General features: G+C 39.0%; 1 protein-coding gene and 1 long non-coding RNA gene across 5 annotated transcripts in view; one reads left to right on the top strand and one right to left on the bottom strand.

Annotated features, from left to right (window-relative positions):
• The first annotated feature begins 3,411 nt into the window (after positions 1-3,411).
• Positions 3,412-20,076, top strand: part of LOC130541772 (uncharacterized) — a 36,161-nt gene continuing 19,496 nt past the window's right edge. Inside the window, exons 1-3 of one of the 2 annotated variants that reach the window (XR_008955889.2) lie at positions 3,412-4,522; positions 6,410-6,442; positions 6,920-6,965. This is a non-coding gene — a long non-coding RNA (uncharacterized LOC130541772). The remainder of the gene's footprint in view (positions 4,523-6,409; positions 6,443-6,919; positions 6,966-20,076) is intronic. The other variant, XR_008955890.2, reaches the window with a different exon arrangement.
• The window catches only part of MAL2 (mal, T cell differentiation protein 2), a 40,523-nt gene continuing 26,024 nt past the window's right edge, over positions 5,578-20,076 (bottom strand). For all 3 annotated transcript variants that reach the window (XM_063606881.1, XM_008976955.5, XM_034966527.3), the window contains exons 3-4: positions 10,927-11,082; positions 5,578-7,843 (exon numbers count right to left, since the gene is read on the bottom strand). In XM_063606881.1, coding sequence (XP_063462951.1) covers positions 7,772-7,843; positions 10,927-11,082 — 228 coding nt within the window. In that variant the 3' untranslated portion in view covers positions 5,578-7,771. The remainder of the gene's footprint in view (positions 7,844-10,926; positions 11,083-20,076) is intronic.

Raw genomic sequence — 20,076 nt, 5'->3', positions numbered from 1 at the left:
TCCATTAAGCAGTCACTCTTCAATCCCTCCTCCTTCCAGCCCCTGGCAATTACTGATCTGCTTTCTGTCTATATATATTTCATATAAATAAAATCATACAATGTTTGACCTTTTGTGTATGTCTTCTTTGACTTAGCATAATGTTTTCTAGGTTCAGCTATGTTGTCGCATGTATCAGTACTTCATTTTTTATGGCTGAATAATACTCCATGTTATGGATATACCACATTTGTTCATCCATTCATCCATTGATGGGATTTGGATTGTTTCCCCCTTTCAGGTATTGTGAGTGGCCATTTGTGTATAGTATTTGCTTTATTTGCTTGAGTATCTGTTTTAAATTCTTTGGAAAACATACCTGGGAGTGGAATTACTGGGTCATATATAATTATATTGTTTGCCTGCCAAAATATTTGGAGGAACTGTCAAATTATTTTCCACGGCAGCTGCACCATCTTACATTCTTATGAGCAATGTACAAGGCTTCCAACTTCTTTTCTTTAAAAAATTATAGCTAACCATCTTAGTGGGTGGTGAAGTGGTAATTATTGTTTTACTTTGCGTTTTCCTGGTAGCTAATGTTGCTGAGTATCTATTCATGTGCTTTTTAGCTGTTTGTATATCTTCTTTGGAGAAATGTCCATTCAAGTTTTTTGCCAATTTTTAAATTGAGTTGTTTGACTGTTTCTTGTTGAGTTGTAAGAATTCTTTTTTCTTTATTATTATACTTTAAGTTTTAGGGTACATGTGCACATTGTGCAGGTTAGTTACATATGTATACATGTGCCATGCTGGTGCGCTGCACCCACTAACTCGTCATCTAGCATTAGGTATATCTCCCAATGCTATCCCTCCCCCCTCCCCCCACCCCACAACAGTCCCTAGAGTGTGATGTTCCCCTTCCTGTGTCCATGTGATCTCATTGTTCAATTCCCACCTAAGAGTGAGAATATGCGGTGTTTGGTTTTTTGTTCTTGCGATAGTTTACTGAGAATGATGATTTCCAATTTCATCCATATCCCTACAAAGGACATGAACTCATCATTTTTTATGGCTGCATAGTATTCCATGGTGTATATGTGCCACATTTTCTTAATCCAGTCTATTGCTGCTATAAAGACACATGCACACGTATGTTTATTGTGGCATTATTCACAATAGCAAAGACTTGGAACCAACCCAAATGTCCAACAATGAGAGACTGGATTAAGAATTATGTATTCTGGATACTGGACCCTTATCAGATGTATTTGCAAATGTTTCCCATTGTGTAAGTTTTTACTTTCTTTGCAGTGTCCTTTGATGTAAAAATAGTTTAAACTTTTGATGGAGACCAATTTATCTGTTTTTTCTTTGATTGCTTATGCTTTTAGTGTCATACCTGAGAATCCATGATCAAATTCAAGGTCATTGGGATTTACCCTTATGTTTTCTGAGTTTATCTGATGACACTTTTGTGGAATAAAAGTGCTCCGATGTGAGAATATATACAGTCATGTGCAGTGGGCTTATGGAGTGCTTGCTCCAGAAGCATGAAATCACACTCAACTTAGCATCTAACCAGGAGATAGCCCCATGACTGTGGTCATTGACCATATCACATAATTCATGATTCAGGATCAACCAGCCTGATAGTGTTGGAATAGCCTGCTAAAAGCACATTTGAAGCACCAGCACAGAGGCAATACCCATGACAGTGGGGTGCCATTTTCCTGAATGCCACATGCACATTGAATTTGAATTTGAAACTTCTATAGAGTATTGTGTTCCCAAAAGGAAAAACTAATCGGCCTGGGAAAAGAGAGATGAAAACAGGAGTGGCCTCATTTACCATCACTCCCAGTGACTCACTATGGATTTTGTGCTTCCCATCCTTACAATTTGGGGTTCTGCTTGATTACCATTCTGATCTCCAAAGGAGGCTTATTCTTATCTGGGGCAGAGCAAGGGTTTTATTGAACTACAAGCTGTGGCTGCTGTTGAGGCATTTTGGAGTCTTTAAGCACCAAGCGGGCAGGAAGGAGTTGCCCTTTTTGCAGGGGTAATTTATCCTGATAAAAAGGTATGTAGGGCTGTTATTACACAATAGAAATAGGAATATGTATGAAACTCAGGTGATCCACATGGGCACCTTTGTGGTAATTCCTTGTCCAATTATGACTGTGGATGGACAAGTGCAGTGACCCCCACCTGAAAAAGTTACTGTTGTCTTGGTTTCAGACCCTTCAAGAATGAGTGTGTGGGTCACACCACCAGATAATTCACCCAGACCTGCAAAGGTAGGTGATAGCTGCTAAGACAATTCAGAATGGATGGTTGGAGAGAGAGATGAATACCAGTTGTGGCCCCAAGACCAACTGCAGTGATGTGGCTGAGTTTGACCCACTAACCTTTCTTTTCTAAAAGTCTTACCCTCAGGATGAGAGGCCCACTGAGGAGTAGCTCCCAGGATATGCATGGAGAAGTGGATTGATTTGGTACAAGGGGTGAAAAGTGGCAGTTATGAAGTGTGCTATTTAGATCTCCAAAAGATAACCATCCACAGGGAGTGCAGTTATCTGACAGCACCAGTTGCAGATACCCTCAGGATCTTCCTTCAGTGTCCACACCAATGAGCTGAGGCCATTCATTCTGGGCAGTCCACAGGCAATGACTGCACATGGTGTTGGTATCAGGGCTCATCGTTTCCAGCTAGTGTGAGACTCCTCCTCTATGGGCAGTCTTGGTGCTGGAGCTCACTGCTAAATTGGTTGAGACTTTCTCAGAATGAGCACAGTCTGAGGCTCTTCCTACCTAATCTTATTCTCCTTTCATGTGAGTCAAACCTGTATCAGGGGCAGAAATATTTTTTTTCCTGCTTGTGCTCTCTCTCCTCTTTATATTTTATAGGCATTATCTCCAACAAACATCTCGTACTTTGAACTGCATCTTGGCTTCTTCTTTCCAAAGGACCTCCTCTCCCAGACTTGCATCATCATCACTGGTAGATGATAACTTAGGCTTGAATAAATTAAGTGGCTCACCTCAGGTCCCACAAATGTTAAATGGACTATTTTTTTCACAATACTTATTCTCATACTGAATAACATCCATGAAATCACGCAATTGATGTGCAAGTTATAATTCCCTAATTCACACTGAAAGTATAACTATTAAATTTAAAATAAAAAACAAGACTAAGTCTGGTCAACTTAGTTATCCCACACTGGAAAAGTACATAATATCACATTTTTTTTTTTGTTGAGAATTTGTTTGTTCTATGAAAGCATATTTGGCCAAGAGTTAATTTTTGAGATTTAGTCAATGTAGTCATTCTGAAGAAATGGAGTACCTATCGTCTTACTGAGAAACCAATTTCAATGCTTATGGCTGCCAGCCTGTGTTAGACACATCCATCAAGACAGCAAAGGAGATAGTCCAGTTTTATGCCCTCCAAGCCAATATTCTTTTCCTATGGCCTCTAAAATGGAGTATGTGCACTTAAAGAAATATGCAAGATAATACACAGAGTGACAAAGGAAATATTTTAACTATTTTATGAACATAAAATTAAACTTTTACTAATAGGTTGGTGCAAAAGGAATTGCAGCTTTTGCCATTACATTCAATAGCAAAAACCACAATTACTTTTGAACCAACCAAATACTTAAAATAGGCGGACACCAGTTCATATATTCGACATGCATAAACTATGTATGCTCAAAAATGGAGACAACTGTTAAAACCTGCTGTCTAAAATTAACAAAACACAAGCCTTCCATTCTAGTGGAGAAGAGGACAAATATAATAAATTAATGCTATATGCATATACACTATACATAAAGTATGTCCTAAGAGCTATGGAGAAAAATGTAGAAAAGGAGAACAGGGAGTGCTAGTGTGAGATTCAAGATTAAATGTGGTTCTGAGGTAGGACCTCACTGTAAAGGTGATGACTAAGCAAAGACCCAAAGAGGGTGAGAAAGCCAGCTCTGTAGGTAACTTGAGAAAAAAGTGCTCCAGAGAGAGGAACTAGGATTGTCCTTTTGCTAGGGGCACAGCCTAATAAAAGTGTAACTAACGTCCTTTTTTGTTACAAAGCTGGACATTCAAAACATTAAACATATTATAACCAATTTTTGCCAGAGGTTGCAAGTGTTTTTTGTGAAAAATCAGACCTTGGCGATGACCTTGAGCAGTAGGATATAACTCCCACAAGCTTAGTGTTCCAATAATGGAACACTAGGCATAGATAGGTTAAAGATCATTGCTATCCCCATACTCTGGACCCCTGCCTGATGAATACATTAAGCTGACACCTGAGACACTGATTCACCAATTAACGAACTTCAGACATGTTGTTAATGATAGAACCTTCATGACAGTGATCCAGAGTTCCAGATTCTAGAGTATTCAGAGGTGGAAATTCATAGTCCATGCTCAAGATCGAATGGCATCTCTCAGACTGGAAAACCTTTCTGAAGTCAGTTCCAGACATCCCTGGAAGCCTGGATAATTTGGGAAAAGGCTGACTCAACGTAAGGTAATACAGCAGACCAAAGCCCCCATAGTTCATGCCAGAAGTGACAAAGTGGAAAAACACTCAGGTAGACAAGCACTCAGGGACTGTTCTAGAGGCAAGTGGCCTAACCTTTTCTCCATCATGCAGGTTTGGCTTAAATTCTTACAGCTAAAATCATGAGTCCTTGGTTATGACAAAAATGTTCTAAGATATGACATTTACAATAATTATGATGTTAAACATTCTGCTAAAACTTCTCTGGGTGAAGAAAAGATCACATTTTTGGATATAGATATAAAATCTGGGTGAACTGAGGCAAACAGAAATTAAGAGTCTGCACTTTGGAGTCAGACTGTTGGGGTTTAAATCCCAGCTTTCTCACTTGCTAGGCAGGCAGCACTGGGTGTTTCTTAAGGTTTTTTAGTCTCCAAGCCTTTAAAATGGGATAAGAGTATACACCTCATAGGGTTGTTATGATGAGAAATAAATGAATATGTGAAAAAAATGCCTGAAACATATAAAACATGGTATAAATGCTTTTTAAATAAAACAATTCTTTTTAGCATGGATAGTGGTTTTTTTTTTTTTTTTTTTGTGAGACAGGGTCTCACTCTGTCACCCAGGTTGGAGCCTCAACATCCTGGGCTAAAGCAATCCTCCCACCTCAGTTTCCCAAGTAGCTGGGACTAGAGGCACGTGCCACATGCACCCAGCTAATTTTTAAATTATTTTGTAGAGATGAGGTCTCGCTATATTGCCCAGGTTGGTCCTGAATTCCTAGTGTCAAGTGATCCTTCTGCCTCGGCTTCCCAAAGTATTGGGAATACTGGCATAAGTCATCACACTCGGCAAAACAGAATTCTCATTTAAACTTCCTTTGCAACGTTACTTCCAAAGACTTGCCTCTTTCACCTTCATCAAAGAAAAAAGACTTACTGACAATTCCTGAGAGACTTTTACACAGAAATGTTTAAAACAGAACTTTTTATACATTATAATTCTATAAGCTCTGCCAAATTTATATCAAACCTTTAACTGAATTTCAAAGTGAATGGTGTAAAAGATGACCACAAAGATTATCAAATGAATACTTTATTAGAGACATAACACGTATAAAATAAATTTCTTTTCATCATGGAGTTACCAGATTTTAAAACCAACCAACACTTTCTCATTTTTACAGCTAAGACATGTTAAATTCTTAAATGCCATAATTTTTGTTCAACTGCTTTGTCATTCAACTCACAAGTCTAGAATGTGATTAATCTACAAATCTAAGTATTCACAGATGTGTCTTAGGCTTGGTTTGTAACAATCTAGAAGCAATCTGTTTACAAAAGTGCCACCAAAGCATTTTAAAGAAATCAATTTAATGCCACCAAACATAAGCCTGCTATACCTGGGAAACAAAAAATCTCACAACTAAATTCTAGCAGAGTAAACGATTCCAACTAGAATGGACTGTATTATCCATATGGCACATTTATGACTTTGTAATATGTAATTCATAATACAGGTTTAGGTGTGTGGTATGGAGCTAGGAAAACCAAAGAAGTAGGATATTATAGAAAAGATCTGATGTTAAGTATAAAGTCATATGCCTGATTTCCTCAAGCCTTTTGTTTTTCCTCATGTCTTCTGTCTTTATATTTTTATCACAAACCAAGATCTAACAGGGTTCTTTCTAGAGGATTATTAGATAAGTAACACTTGATCATTAAGCACGGATCATGCTACTCATTCATGGTTGTTCTATGTTCCATGAACTCTAATAGCCCAACTTATACATGGCACTCCAAGGGGATGCTTCAGCCAGAAAGTAAAGGGCTGAAAAAGTAGAACAACACAAAAGCCCTAGTGTGGTGGGAACTGTGGCCTCACTCTTACTTGTCCTTCCATTCAAAACAGTTTGGCACCTTTCCATGACAAGGATCTCTACAGGTAGGTTAAAATACTTTTCTGTGCTATTCAGCCAGAAATAGTTTTTGTGCTGGATATGATTTTAAAACAGATTTTGTCTGTCACCAGTGCAAAAACATTACAGATGTCTGGGCTAATACAAAAACACATAAGAATCTACAACTTTATATTTAATACTCTATTCAAATTTAACTCAAAGTAATGCAAAATAATTAGAAGTAAAAACAATTCTTCTGAGAGCTCTATTTGGAAAAGCTTCACATATCCACACACAAATATAGGTATATTCATGCACAGGGCAAACAACTGTATTCTGAAGCATAAATAAACTCAAAGTAAGACATCAGTAGCTAGATAACAGTTCCAGTATTGGTTAATGGTCTCTGGGGATCCCATTTTAAGCACTCTCAGATGAGGATCTTGCTCAGTTGTTAGACTATCATTAGTTTGATTAAGCAACTGAAGTTTACTTCATAAATTACTTTTTCCTATATCCAGGACTCTGCCTGAGATAGTTTGAGAAATTTTATACATTCCTCCAAAGGTAAGTATTCTCCAAAGGTAAGTATTTGACTATTAACACAAAGGCAATGTGATTATTGCATAATGACACTAAATATTATGTGGCTTTTCTGTTAGGTTTATAAGTTTTCAATGATCAGTTCAAGAAAATGCAGATCATATATAACTAAGGTTTTACACCAGTGGTCGACAAACTATGGCCCACAGGCTAAACCCAGCCTCCCCTTGTTTTTATAAATAAGTTTTATTAGAACATAACCACACTCATTCATTTCTGTATTGTGTATAGCTGCTTTCACGCTATACTAGCAGAACTGAATAGTTGTGACAGAGACTGTATGGACCGTGAAGCATAAATATTTACCATCTGGCCCATTCTAAAAAAAGTGTGCCAATTCCTGGTTTACACTAAAATATAGAGTTTAGTGGGAAGCCTATTTGAAATGTGTTTTTTTTAGGGGCTGTAATTACCAATTAAAATTAAGGTTCAGGTGACTCAGCAACCAAACAAAAGGGATACTAATTTTTTATGAACAATATATTTGTATTTTATGGACATAAAAGGAAACTTTCAGAAAGAAAAGGAGGAAAATAAAGGGGGAAAGGGAAAAAGGGGAGAGATGTAAAATAAAAGGCCATTTCTTTAATATCATAATAAAATTAACATTCCATCCATGAAATAAACCAAAACTTGAGCTTAGAGTCTCTCTCTACTAAACACATTACTTTTGGAATGTTTTTGCATCTGGACAAAATGGCATCCAAATTGATCAGACATATAAAGTGGACAAATGAAACTAACATACGACTGCCAGTTTCTAAGGAGTGTTACGGTCGCCATCTTCGTAAAGCCAGACCCAAACTGCAACCATAACAAGCTGTCGTCATAAAGGCAAAAATCTAAGAAAAAAGAAACAAAAATTCACATCAGATTTACAACACCGACTTATAAACAGTGTCATAAAGAACAACCATATGAAGTTTGACCAACAATCTACCTAAAGATACTTCGACACTTACAAAAATATTTTACATTGTTTTTTTTTTTTTGATGATTTGTACAACTGTTTTATTCCCTCATACAATTACCCTCCCCCCTTCCTTTAAACATTTTAGCTCCTAATAATTTTCTCATTTGTGGACAACTTTACACTGAACATTTGTTCAATTTGTTCACATTCTGGGCTCACTTAAGTATTTGTGAATCCCTAAGCACTGTATTTAAAAATTCAGCATGAAGTTCTGTTCATGTAGTGGCTTCACAGCCAAGGAAGCCAGCAACTATCAGAACCTGAGGATGCATCAAATAATTTCTATGATGATGGAAGGTAATTTTAAAACTCAACTAAGACAAGTGGAAATGAATTATCAGGTTGGCTTGCTCTTGTATGGGAGACAGTCCTATGTACAAATCTGCACTCTACTTGGAATTAATGAGAATTTCTTCAGCACCAACTGTGTGTATATCACTGTACTTGGTACATATAAACAAACAGTAGATAATGTCCTCACCCTTTTGGGGCTTATGATCCATAGAAGAGTAAAAGACAAAGCAAAAGCAGTTCAACATGATAAATGTTGTGGGTTTAGCACAGGGATTCTTAACCAGGAAACTAGTTCTGGGAAGGAATACCAGATTCACCTATAGACCATTTTCACAGTTTACTATTCTGCTTTTCTTTCCACCCTTCTTCTGCTGATTGTTTCTCTGATACATTTCTAATCTAGACATTGTTTTCTGAATGAGAGCAATAGCTTTTGATACCTATTATTTGATACCTATTATTAGGGAAAAGGAATTTTCCTCTCTAATTTCCCAAATGGATGGCTAATACATTTTAGTTACAATAAAACTCAAACTAGAGATTTACTTAGACTGGAGTGAGCATATGGATGAAATGGGATGTGATGTTGAACTTGAAGCATGTAGAGGTTTACTGAGACAGCTTCACTTAGAAAGGGAAGGACAACAGGGACAAAGTCACAAAAGAGAAGCAGCCAGAACAGAACTACATTATGGAGAACACGGAAAACTAGGCCCTTAGGACAAAGGTGACAAATTGAAGACCTCAGACAACCATCACGTATTTCAGCAGCTACTATTCTTGTGAAAGTAGGTTCTAGGGTGACTGTCAATAGATTTGGGGCTACTTCAATGATCCAAGATACAAGAATCTAGCCTGCACCGTTAAAATGAAGGGACTGGAAGTAACAAACACATAAAGGCAAATACAATGGGAATTGATGACTAATAGCATAGGAAAAAGTCCCTGAACTTTGCTTTGTAAAGCTGTTAAAACCAAGGGTTTTCTAATGTGGATCACAAGGATTCTATCATCCTCAGGGATGATATGGGTGGGTAGAGGCAGCTTTATGAAAAGAGAATGAGCATCATTCAAGGCCCTCTTCCTCCACTTCAACTAGAGCACCTACACTTTTATCTTCTAGATTTATTGGGGTTTTAGGTAAGAATTGATTAAATAAAACCTTTATTTCTTTTATAAGCAAGTGTTAAAGTCATGAATCTACACTATAAACCTTTCAAAGCTAAAACCATGACTCCTTTTTGTTGTAATCCCACCTTCAGCCTAATTCATTGCAGGCATTCAATAAATTTTGACAAATCCTACCAGAGACTTGGGAAACTTACAATAGGTCTTGAAATCATTTGTCTTGTACCCCTCAAACTCACTCTAGACATGTATTATCTAACATGATAGCCACTAGGCACATGTGATTATTAAAATTAAGTAACACTAAAAATTCAAGTTCCTTAGTCATACTAGTTATCTTTCTCTCCCCCGACCAGAGTCTTGGTCTGTCACTCAGACTGAAGTGCAGTGGTGTGGTCTCTGCTCACTGCAACCTCCGCCTCCTGAGTAGGTAGCACTACAGGCACAAGCCACCAGGCCTGGCCAATTCTTTATTCTGTTTTTTTCCTTTTTCAGAGACAGGGTTTTGCTATGTTGACCAGGCTGGTCTCAAACTCCTGGCCTCAAGGAGTCCTCCCACCTCGGCCTACCAAAGTGCTGGGATTACAGGCATGAGCTATGATTCCTTGGCCTAGTTAATTTTCAACTGCTCAATAGCCACATGAAGCCAGTGGCCACCATTTTGGACAGCACTTACATGAAATATTCCTGTCATTATAGAAAGTTATACTAGACAGTGCTGCTCCAGACAGATTGCAATGACTATATGAGTACTGGGTTATTTATAGGCTACCTGGGGAACATAATAAAACATTAGGGTCACTAACTTGCCATATACTTATATTAAATATCACAATATTTCAGAAAATAATTTGGACTTCTGACATCTTAACAATGATCTCTAACAACAAAAATATTATTTCCTCAAATTATCTACACAAAATGACAAATTCACTCCAGTATATGAATTAAAGATGATTTCAAAAATTTAATAAATACCCCAAGGAATATATTTCATCTGCCTATCATCTACTGCAATGGCTGGCATATTTGCCTCCCTTTCTCACCTGCACTTTCCTTAATGGCAGGAACTGCAACTTATTCACCCCATCCTCAACACCCAGCAAAATTACTTGATAAATGGTAGGCCCACAGTAACTATTCATTCAATAGAAATAAATTGCAAGCAGCTATTGAATACTAAAGCACAAAACTGGAAATCTCCTTTACCATCTCTGAAAGTTATCAGAAGCAAAAAACACAACTCTTTTTGCAAAGTAGACACTGCTGTGCAAACCCAAGCAGTCCTACTGGCTCGCTATGATCTTACATGAACATCAACCTCTTCGTGCTACAGTTTAATCATCCACAACACTGGGGGTGATCATGGCACTTTGCTTACAGGGTTATTGTACAGATAAATAGCTATTACATATTTAATGCCAATGGCTAGCATTGAAGAAAACTATTGTTGCCTGAGGAGTTTCTTGAAGGCCTTGACAGTGGAGCGGAAGTGCTGGTGAATGGTACTCATTGAATATGAATACTTACTGAGGCTGCTACGTTTATGTTATACTGGTTATCACTCAGGAGTGGCTGCCCCGTTATGGTTGTATTGCAATGCAAATCATGCAGGGATGTGGCTGCCGCTTCCAATAAAAAGGCTCCAAAATAGAAGACAAATACTGTAAAATGGTAGGCAAAATCCTAAAAGAGGAGAGAAAAGACATCTGCAATTAAAAAAAAATATTTTTCTGTTCCTTATTTTAAATAATGAAGTTTAGGTTTAGCAAGATCAAAACATTTAATTAAACAATCTTAACTATATTCACTGTTTAGCTTAGCTGCTTTAGAAATGTTAGACTATCAGAACCCAAGTGAAAATCAACTGACCCATCTTAAATGGCACATTGGTAAACCTTTCCATATACTGAATTTTATAATATGTAATTTTATTTTATTTTTTTATTATTATACTTTAAGTTTTAGGGTACATGTGCACAATGTGCAGGTTAGTTACGTATGTATACATGTGCCATACTAGTGTGCTGCACTCATTAACTCGTCATTTAGCATTAGGTATATCTCCTAATGCTATCCCTCCCCCATCCCCACAACAGTCCCCAGAGTGTGATGTTCCCCTTCCTGTGTCCATGTGTTCTCATTGTTCAATTCCCACCTATGAGTAAGAATATGTGGTGCTTGGTTTTTTGTTCTTGCGATAGTTTACTGAGAATGATGATTTCCAATTTCATCCATGTCCCTACAAAGGACATGAACTCATCATTTTTTATGGCTGCATAGTATTCCATGGTGTATATGTGCCACATTTTCTTAATCCAGTCTATCATTGTTGGACATTTGGGTTGGTTCCAAGTCTTTGCTATTGTGAATAATGCCGCAATAAACATACATGTGCATGTGTCTTTATAGCAGCATGATCTGTAGTCCTTTGGGTATATACCCAGTAATGGGATGGCTGGGTCAAATGGTATTTCTAGTTCTAGATCCCTGAGGAATCGCCACACTGACTTCCACAATGGTTGAACTAGTTTACAGTCCCACCAACAGTGTAAAAGTGTTCCTATTTCTCCACATCCTCTCCAGCACCTGTTGTTTCCTGACTTTTTAATGATTGCCATTCTAACTGGTGTGAGATGGTATCTCATTGTGGTTTTGATTTGCATTTCTCTGATGGCCAGTGATGATGAGCATTTTTTCATGTGTTTTTTGGCTGCATAAATGTCTTCTTTTGAGAAGTGTCTGTTCATATCCTTCACCCACTTTTTGATGGGGTTGTTTTTTTTTCTTGTAAATTTGTTTGAGTTCATTGTAGATTCTGGATATTAGCCCTTTGTCAGATAGTAGGTTGTGAAAATTTTCTCCCATTTTGTAGGTTGCCTGTTCACTCTGATGGTAGTTTCTTTTGCTGTGCAGAAGGTCTTTAGTTTAATTAGATCCCATTTGTCAATTTTGGCTTGTGTTGCCATTGCTTTTGGTGTTTTAGACATGAAGACCTTGCCCATGCCTATGTCCTGAATGGTAATGCCTGGGTTTTCTTCTAGGGTTTTTATGGTTTTAGGTCTAATGTTTAAGTCTTTAATCCATCTTGAATTAATTTTTGTATAAGGTGTAAGGAAGGGATCCAGTTTCAGCTTTCTACATATGGCTAGCCAGTTTTCCCAGCACCATTAAATAGGGAATCCTTTCCCCATTGCTTGTTTTTCTCAGGTTTGTCAAAGATCAGATAGTTGTAGTTATGTGGTGTTATTTCTGAGGGCTATGTTCTGTTCCATTGATCTATATCTCTGTTTTGGTACCAGTACCATGCTGTTTTGGTTACTGTAGCCTTGTAGTATAGTTTGAAGTCAGGTAGTGTGATGCCTCCAGCTTTGTTCTTTTGGCTTAGGATTGACTTGGCGATGTGGGCTCTTTTTCGGTTCCTATGACCTTTAAAGTAGTTTTTTCCAATTCTGTGAAGAAAGTCATTGGTAGCTTGATGGGGATGGCATTGAATCTATAAATTACCTCAGGCAGTATGGCCATTTTCATGATATTGGTTCTTCCTACCCATGAGCATAGAATGTTCTTCCATTTCTTTGTTTCCTCTTTTATTTCCTTGAGCAGTGGTTTGTAGTTCCTGAAGAGGTCCTTCATGTCCCTTGTAAGTTGGATTCCTAGGTATTTTATTCTCTTTGAAGCAATTGTGAATGGGAGGTCACTCATGATTTGGCTCCCTGTTTGTCTGTTATTGGTATATAAGAATGCTTGTGATTTTTGTACATTGATTTTGTATCCTGAGACTTTGCTGAAGTTGCTTATCAGCTTAAGGAGATTCTGGGCTGAGACAATGTGGTTTTCTAGATATACAATCATGTCATCTGCAAACAGGGACAATATGACTTCCTCTTTTCCTAATTGAATACCCTTTATTTCCTTCTGCCTGATGGCCCTGGCCAGAACTTCCAACACTACGTTGAATAGGAGTGGTGAGAGAGGGCATCCCTGCCTTGTGCCAGTTTTCAAAGGGAATGCTTCCAGTTTTTGCCCATTCAGTATGATATTGGCTGTGGGTTTGTCATAGGTAGCTCTTATTTTGAGATACGTCCCGTCAATACCTAATTTTTTGAGTTTTTAGCATGAAGCATTGTTGAATTTTGTCAAAGGCCTTTTCTGCATCTATTGAGATAATCATGTGGTTTTTGTCTTCGGTTCTGTTTATATGCTGGATTATATTTATTGATTTGCATATACTGAACCAGCCTTGCATCCCAGGGATGAAGCCCACTTGATCATGGTGGATAAGCTTTTTGATGTGCTGCTGGATTCGGTTTGCCAGTATTTTTTTTTTTTGGTTACTACATGTTTATAAGGAGTTCACTTAAACCGAAAACCACAGCTTCCCCCACCCCTTTCTTTCTTTATTTTTATTTTTATTTTTTTATTTTTTATTTATTTATTTTTTTGAGATGGAGTCTTGCTCTGTCACCCAGGCTGTAGTACAGTGGCACAATCTCGGCTCACTGCAACCTCCGCCTCCTGTTCAAGCGATTCTCCTGCCTCAGCCCCTTGAGCAGCTGGGATTACAGGCATGCACCACCTTGCCCGGCTAATTTTTGTATTTTTAGTAGAGCCGGGGTTTCACCATGTTGGCCAGGCTGGTCTCGAACTCCTCACCTCATGATCTGCCTGCCTCAGCCTCCCAAAGTGCTGGGATTACAGGCATGAGCCACGGTGCCCGGCCCCAGATGGGGTTTTTTTTTTTTTAATTTAAGTTTTAGGGTACATGTGCACAACGTGCAGGTTAGTTACATATGTATACATGTGCCATGCTGGTGCGCTGCACCCACTAACTCATAATCTAGCATTATGTATATCTCCCAGTGCTATCCCTCCCCCCTCCCCCCACCCCACCACAGTCCCTAGAGTGTGATATTCCCCTTCCTGTGTCCATGTGTTCTCATTGTTCAATTCCCACCTATGAGTAAGAATATGCAGTGTTTGGTTTTTTGTTCTTGTGATAGTTTACTGAGAATGATGATTTCCAATTTCATCCATGTCCCTACAAAGGACATGAACTCATCATTTTTTATGGCTGCATAGTATTCCATGGTGTATACGTGCTATATTTTCTTAATCCAGTCTATCATTGTTGGACATTTGGGTTGGTTCCAAGTCTTTGCTATTGTGAATAATGCCGCAGTAAACATATGTCTGCATGTGTCTTTATAGCAGCATGATTTATAGTCCTTTGGGTATATACCCAGTAATGGGATGGCTGGGTCAAATGGTATTTCTAGTTCTAGATCCCTGAGGAATCGCCACACTGACTTCCACAATGGTTGAACTAGTTTACAGTCCCACCAACAGTATAAAAGTGTTCCTATTTCTCCACATCCTCTCCACCTGTTGTTTCCTGACTTTTTAATGATTGCCATTCTAACTGGTGTGAGATGGTATCTCATTGTGGTTTGGATTTGCATTTCTCTGATGGCCAGTGATGATGAGCATTTTTTCATGTGTTTTTTGGCTGCATAAATGTCTTCTTTTGAGAAGTGTCTGTTCATGTCCTTTGCCCACTTTTTGATGGGGTTGTTTTTTTCTTGTAAATTTGTTTGAGTTCATTGTAGATTCTGGATATTAGCCCTTTGTCAGATGAGTAGGTTGCAAAAATTTTCTCCCATTTTGTAGGTTGCCTGTTCACTCTGATGGTAGTTTCTTTTGCTGTGCAGAAGGTCTTTAGTTTAATTAGATCCCATTTGTCAATTTTGGCTTGTGTTGCCATTGCTTTTGGTGTTTTAGACATGAAGTCCTTGCCCATGCCTATGTCCTGAATGGTAATGCCAAGGTTTTCTTCTAGGGTTTTTATGGTTTTAGGTCTAACATTTAAGTCTTTAATCCATCTTGAATTGATTTTCGTATAAGGTGTAAGGAAGGGATCCAGTTTCAGCTTTCTACATATGGTTAGCCAGTTTTCCCAGCACCATTTATTAAATAGGGAATCCTTTCCCCATTGCTTGTTTTTCTCAGGTTTGTCAAAGATCAGATAGTTGTAGGTATGCGGCATTATTTCTGAGGGCTCTGTTCTGTTCCATTGATCTATATCTCTGTTTTGGTACCAGTACCATGCTGTTTTGGTTACTGTAGCCTTGTAGTATAGTTTGAAGTCAGGTGGTGTGATGCCTCCAGCTTTGTTCTTTTGGCTTAGGATTGACTTGGCAATGTGGGCTCTTTTTTGGTTCCATATGAACTTTAAAGTAGTTTTTTCCAATTCTGTGAAGAAAGTCATTGGTAGCTTGATGGGGATGGCATTGAATCTGTAAATTACCTTGGGCAGTATGGCCATTTTCATGATATTGATTCTTCCTACTCATGAGCATGGAATGTTCTTCCATTTGTTTGTATCCTCTTTTATTTCCTTGAGCAGTGGTTTGTAGTTCTCCTTGAAGAGGTCCTTCACATCCCTTGTAAGTTGGATTCCTAGGTATTTTATTCTCTTTGAAGGAATTTTGAATGGGAGTTCACTCATGATTTGGCTCTCTGTTTGTCTGTTGTTGGTGTATAAGAATGCTTGTGATTTTTGTACATTGATTTTGTATCCTGAGAGTTTGCTGAAGTTGCTTATCAGCTTAAGGACATTTTGGGCTGAGACAATGGGGTTTTCTAGATATACAATCATGTCATCTGCAAACAGGGACAATTTGACTTCCTCTTTTCCTAATTGAATACCCTTTATTTCCTTCTCCTGCCTAATTGACCTGGCCAGAACTTCCAACACTATGTTGAATAGGAGTGTTGAGAGAGGGCATCCCTGTCTTGTGCCAGTTTTCAAACGGAATGCTTCCAGTTTTTGCCCATTCAGTATGATATTGGCTGTGGATTTGTCACAGATAGCTCTTATTATTTTGAAATACGTCCCATCAATACCTAATTTATTGAGAGTTTTTAGCATGAAGGGTTGTTGAATTTTGTCAAAGGCTTTTTCTGCATCTATTGAGATAAGCATGTGGTTTTTGTCTTTGGCTCTGTTTATATGCTGGATTACATTTACTGATTTGTGTATATTGAACCAGCCTTGCATCTCAGGGATGAAGCCCACTTGATCATGGTGGATAAGCTTTTTGATGTGCTGCTGGATTCGTTTTGCCAGTATTTTATTGAGGATTTTTGCATCAATGTTCATCAACGATATTGGTCTAAAATTCTCTTTTTTGGTTGTGTCTCTGCCTGGCTTTGGTATCAGAATGATGCTGGCCTCATAAAATGAGTTAGGGAGGATTTCCTCTTTTTCTATTGATTGGAATAGTTTCAGAAGGAATGGTACCAGTTCCTCCTTGTACCTCTGGTAGAATTCAGCTGTGAATCCATCTGGTCCTGGACTCTTTTTGGTTGGTAAACTATTGATTATTGCCACAATTTCAGCTCCTGTTATTGGTCTATTCAGAGATTCAACTTCTTCCTGGTTTAGTCTTGGGAGAGTGTATGTGTTGAGGAATTTATCCATTTCTTCTAGATTTTCTAGTTTATTTGCGTAGAGGTGTTTGTAGTATTCTCTGATGGCAGTTTGTATTTCTGTGGATTCGTGCTGATATCCCCTTTGTCATTTTTTATTGTGTCTATTTGATTCTTCTCTCTTTTTTTCTTTATTAGTCTTGCTAGTGGTCTATCAATTTTGTTGATCCTTTCAAAAAACCAGCTCCTGGATTCATTGATTTTTTGGAGGGTTTTTTGTGTCTCTATTTCCTTCAGTTCTGCTCTGATTTTAGTTATTTCTTGCCTTCTGCTAGCTTTTGAATGTGTTTGCTCTTGCTTTTCTAGTTCTTTTAATTGTGATGTTAGGGTGTCAATTTTGGATCTTTCCTGCTTTCTCTTGTGGGCATTTAGTGTTATAAATTTCCCTCTACACACTGCTTTGAATGTGTCCCAGAGATTCTGGTATGTTGTGTCTTTGTTCTCATTGGTTTCAAAGAACATCTTTATTTCTGCCTTCATTTCATTATGTAGCCAGTAGTCATTCAGGAGCAGGTTGTTCAGTTTCCATGTAGTTGAGTGGTTTTGAGTGAGATTCTTAATCCTGAGTTCTAGTTTGATTGCACTGTGGTCTTAGAGATAGTTTGTTATAATTTCTGTTCTTTTACATTTGCTGAGGAGAGCTTTACTTCCAACTATGTGGTCAATTTTGGAATAGGTGTGGTGTGCTGCTGAAAAAAATGTATATTCTGTTGATTTGGGGTGGAGAGTTCTGTAGATGTCTATTAGGTCCACTTGGTGCAGAGCTGAGTTCAATTCCTGGGTATCCTTTTTGACTTTCTATCTCGTTGATCTGTCTAATGTTGACAGTGGGGTGTTAAAGTCTCCCATTATTAATGTGTGGGAGTCTAAGTCTCTTTGTAGGTCACTCAGGACTTGCTTTATGAATCTGGGTGCTCCTGTATTGGATGCATATATATTTAGGATAGTTAGCTCTTCTTGTTGAATTGATCCCTTTACCATTATGTAATGGCCTTCTTTGTCTCTTTTGATCTTTGTTGGTTTAAAGTCTGTTTTATCAGAGACTAGGATTGTAACCCCTGCCTTTTTTTGTTTTCCATTTGCTTGGCAGATCTTCCTCCATCCTTTTATTTTGAGCCTATGTGTGTCTCTGCATGTGAGATGGGTTTCCTGAATACAGCACACTGATGGGTCTTGACTCTTTATCCAATTTGCCAGTCTGTGTCTTTTAATTGGAGAATTTAGTCCATTTACATTTAAAGTTAATATTGTTATGTGTGAATTTGATCCTGTCATTATGATGTTAGCTGGTGATTTTGCTCGTTAGTTGATGCAGTTTCTTCCTAGTCTCAACGGTCTTTACATTTTGGCATGATTTTGCAGCGGCTGGTACCAGTTGTTCCTTTCCATGTTTATTGCTTCCTTCAGGAGCTCTTTTAGGGCAGGCCTGGTGGTGACAAAATCTCTCAGCATTTGCTTGTCTGTAAAGTATTTTATTTCTCCTTCTCTTATGAAGCTTAGTTTGGCTGGATATGAAATTCTGTGTTGAAAATTCTTTTCTTTAAGAATGTTGAATATTGGCCCCCACTCTCTTCTGGCTTGTAGAGTTTTTGCCGAGAGACCTGCTGTTAGTCTGATGGGCTTCCCTTTGAGGGTAACCTGACCTTTCTCTCTGGCTGCCCTTAACATTTTTTCCTTCATTTCAACTTTGGTGAATCTGACAATTATGTGTCTTGGAGTTGCTCTTCTCGAGGAGTATCTTTGTGGCGTTCTCTGTATTTCCTGAATCTGAATGTTGGCCTGCCTTGCTAGATTGGGGAAGTTCTCCTGGATAATATCCTGCAGTGTTTTCCAACTTGGTTCCATTCTCCCCATCACTTTCAGGTACACCAATCAGACGTAGATTTGGTCTTTTCACATAGTCCCATATTTCTTGGAGGCTTTGCTCATTTCTTTTTATTCTTTTTTCTCTAAACTTCCCTTCTCGCTTCATTTCATCTTCTATTGCTGATACTGTTTCTTCCAGTTGATTGCATCGGCTCCTGAGGCTTCTGCATTCTTCACATAGTTCTCGAGCCTTGGTTTTCAGCTCCATCAGCTCCTTTAAGCATTTCTCTGTATTGGTTATTCTAGTTATACATTCTTCTAAATTTTTTTCAAAGTTTTCAACTTCTTTGCTTTTGGTTTGAATGTCCTCCTGTAGCTCAGAGTAATTTGATCATCTGAAGCCTTCTTCTCTCAGCTCGTCAAAGTCATTCTCCATCCAGCTTTGTTCCGTTGCTGGTGAGGAACTGCGTTCCTTTGGAGGAGGAGAGGTGCTCTGCGTTTTAGAGTTTCCAGTTTTTCTGTTCTGTTTTTTCCCCATCTTTGTGGTTTTATCTACTTTTGGTCTCTGATGATGGTGATGTACAGATGGGTTTTCGGTGTGGATGTCCTTTCTGTTTGTTAGTTTTCCTTCTAACAGACAGGACCCTCAGCTGCAGGTCTGTTGGAATACCCTGCCGTGTGAAGTGTCAGTGTGCCCCTGCTGGGGGGTGCCTCCCAGTTAGGCTGTTCGGGGGTCAGGGACCCACTTGAGGCAGTCTGCCGGTTCTCAGATGTCCAGCTGCGTGCTGGGAGAACCACTGCTCTCTTCAAAGCTGTCAGACAGGGACATTTAAGTCTGCAGAGGTTACTGCTGTCTTTTTGTTTGTCTGTGCCCTGCCCCCAGAGGTGGAGCCTACAGAGGCAGGCAGGCCTTCTTGAGCTGTGGTGGGCTCCACCGAGTTCGAGCTTCCGGGCTGCTTTGTTTACCTAAGCAAGCCTGGGCAATGGCGGGCGCCCCTCCCCCAGCCTTGTTACTGCCTTGCAGTTTGATCTCAGACTGCTGTGCTAGCAATCAGCGAGATTCCGTGGGCATAGGACCCTCCGAGCCAGGTGTGGGATACAATCTCGTGGTGTGCCGTTTTTTAAGCCGGTCTGAAAAGCGCAATATTCGGGTGGGAGTGACCCGATTTTCCTGGTGCGTCCATCACCCCTTTCTTTGACTGGGAAAGGGAACTCCCTGACCCCTTGCGCTTCCCAAGTGAGGCAATGCCTCGCCCTGCTTTGGCTCGCGCACAGTGCGCGCACCCACTGGCCTGCGCCCACTGTCTGGCACTCCCTAGTGAGATGAACCCGGTACCTCAGATGGAAATGCAGAAATCACCAGTCTTCTGCGTCACTCACGCT

This window comes from Pan paniscus, chromosome 7 (genome assembly GCF_029289425.2).
Source record: "Pan paniscus chromosome 7, NHGRI_mPanPan1-v2.0_pri, whole genome shotgun sequence".
NCBI lineage: Eukaryota > Metazoa > Chordata > Mammalia > Primates > Hominidae > Pan > Pan paniscus.
The sequence above is the reverse complement of the archived record's forward strand: the minus strand, read 5'-3'. Positions and strand labels throughout refer to the sequence as shown.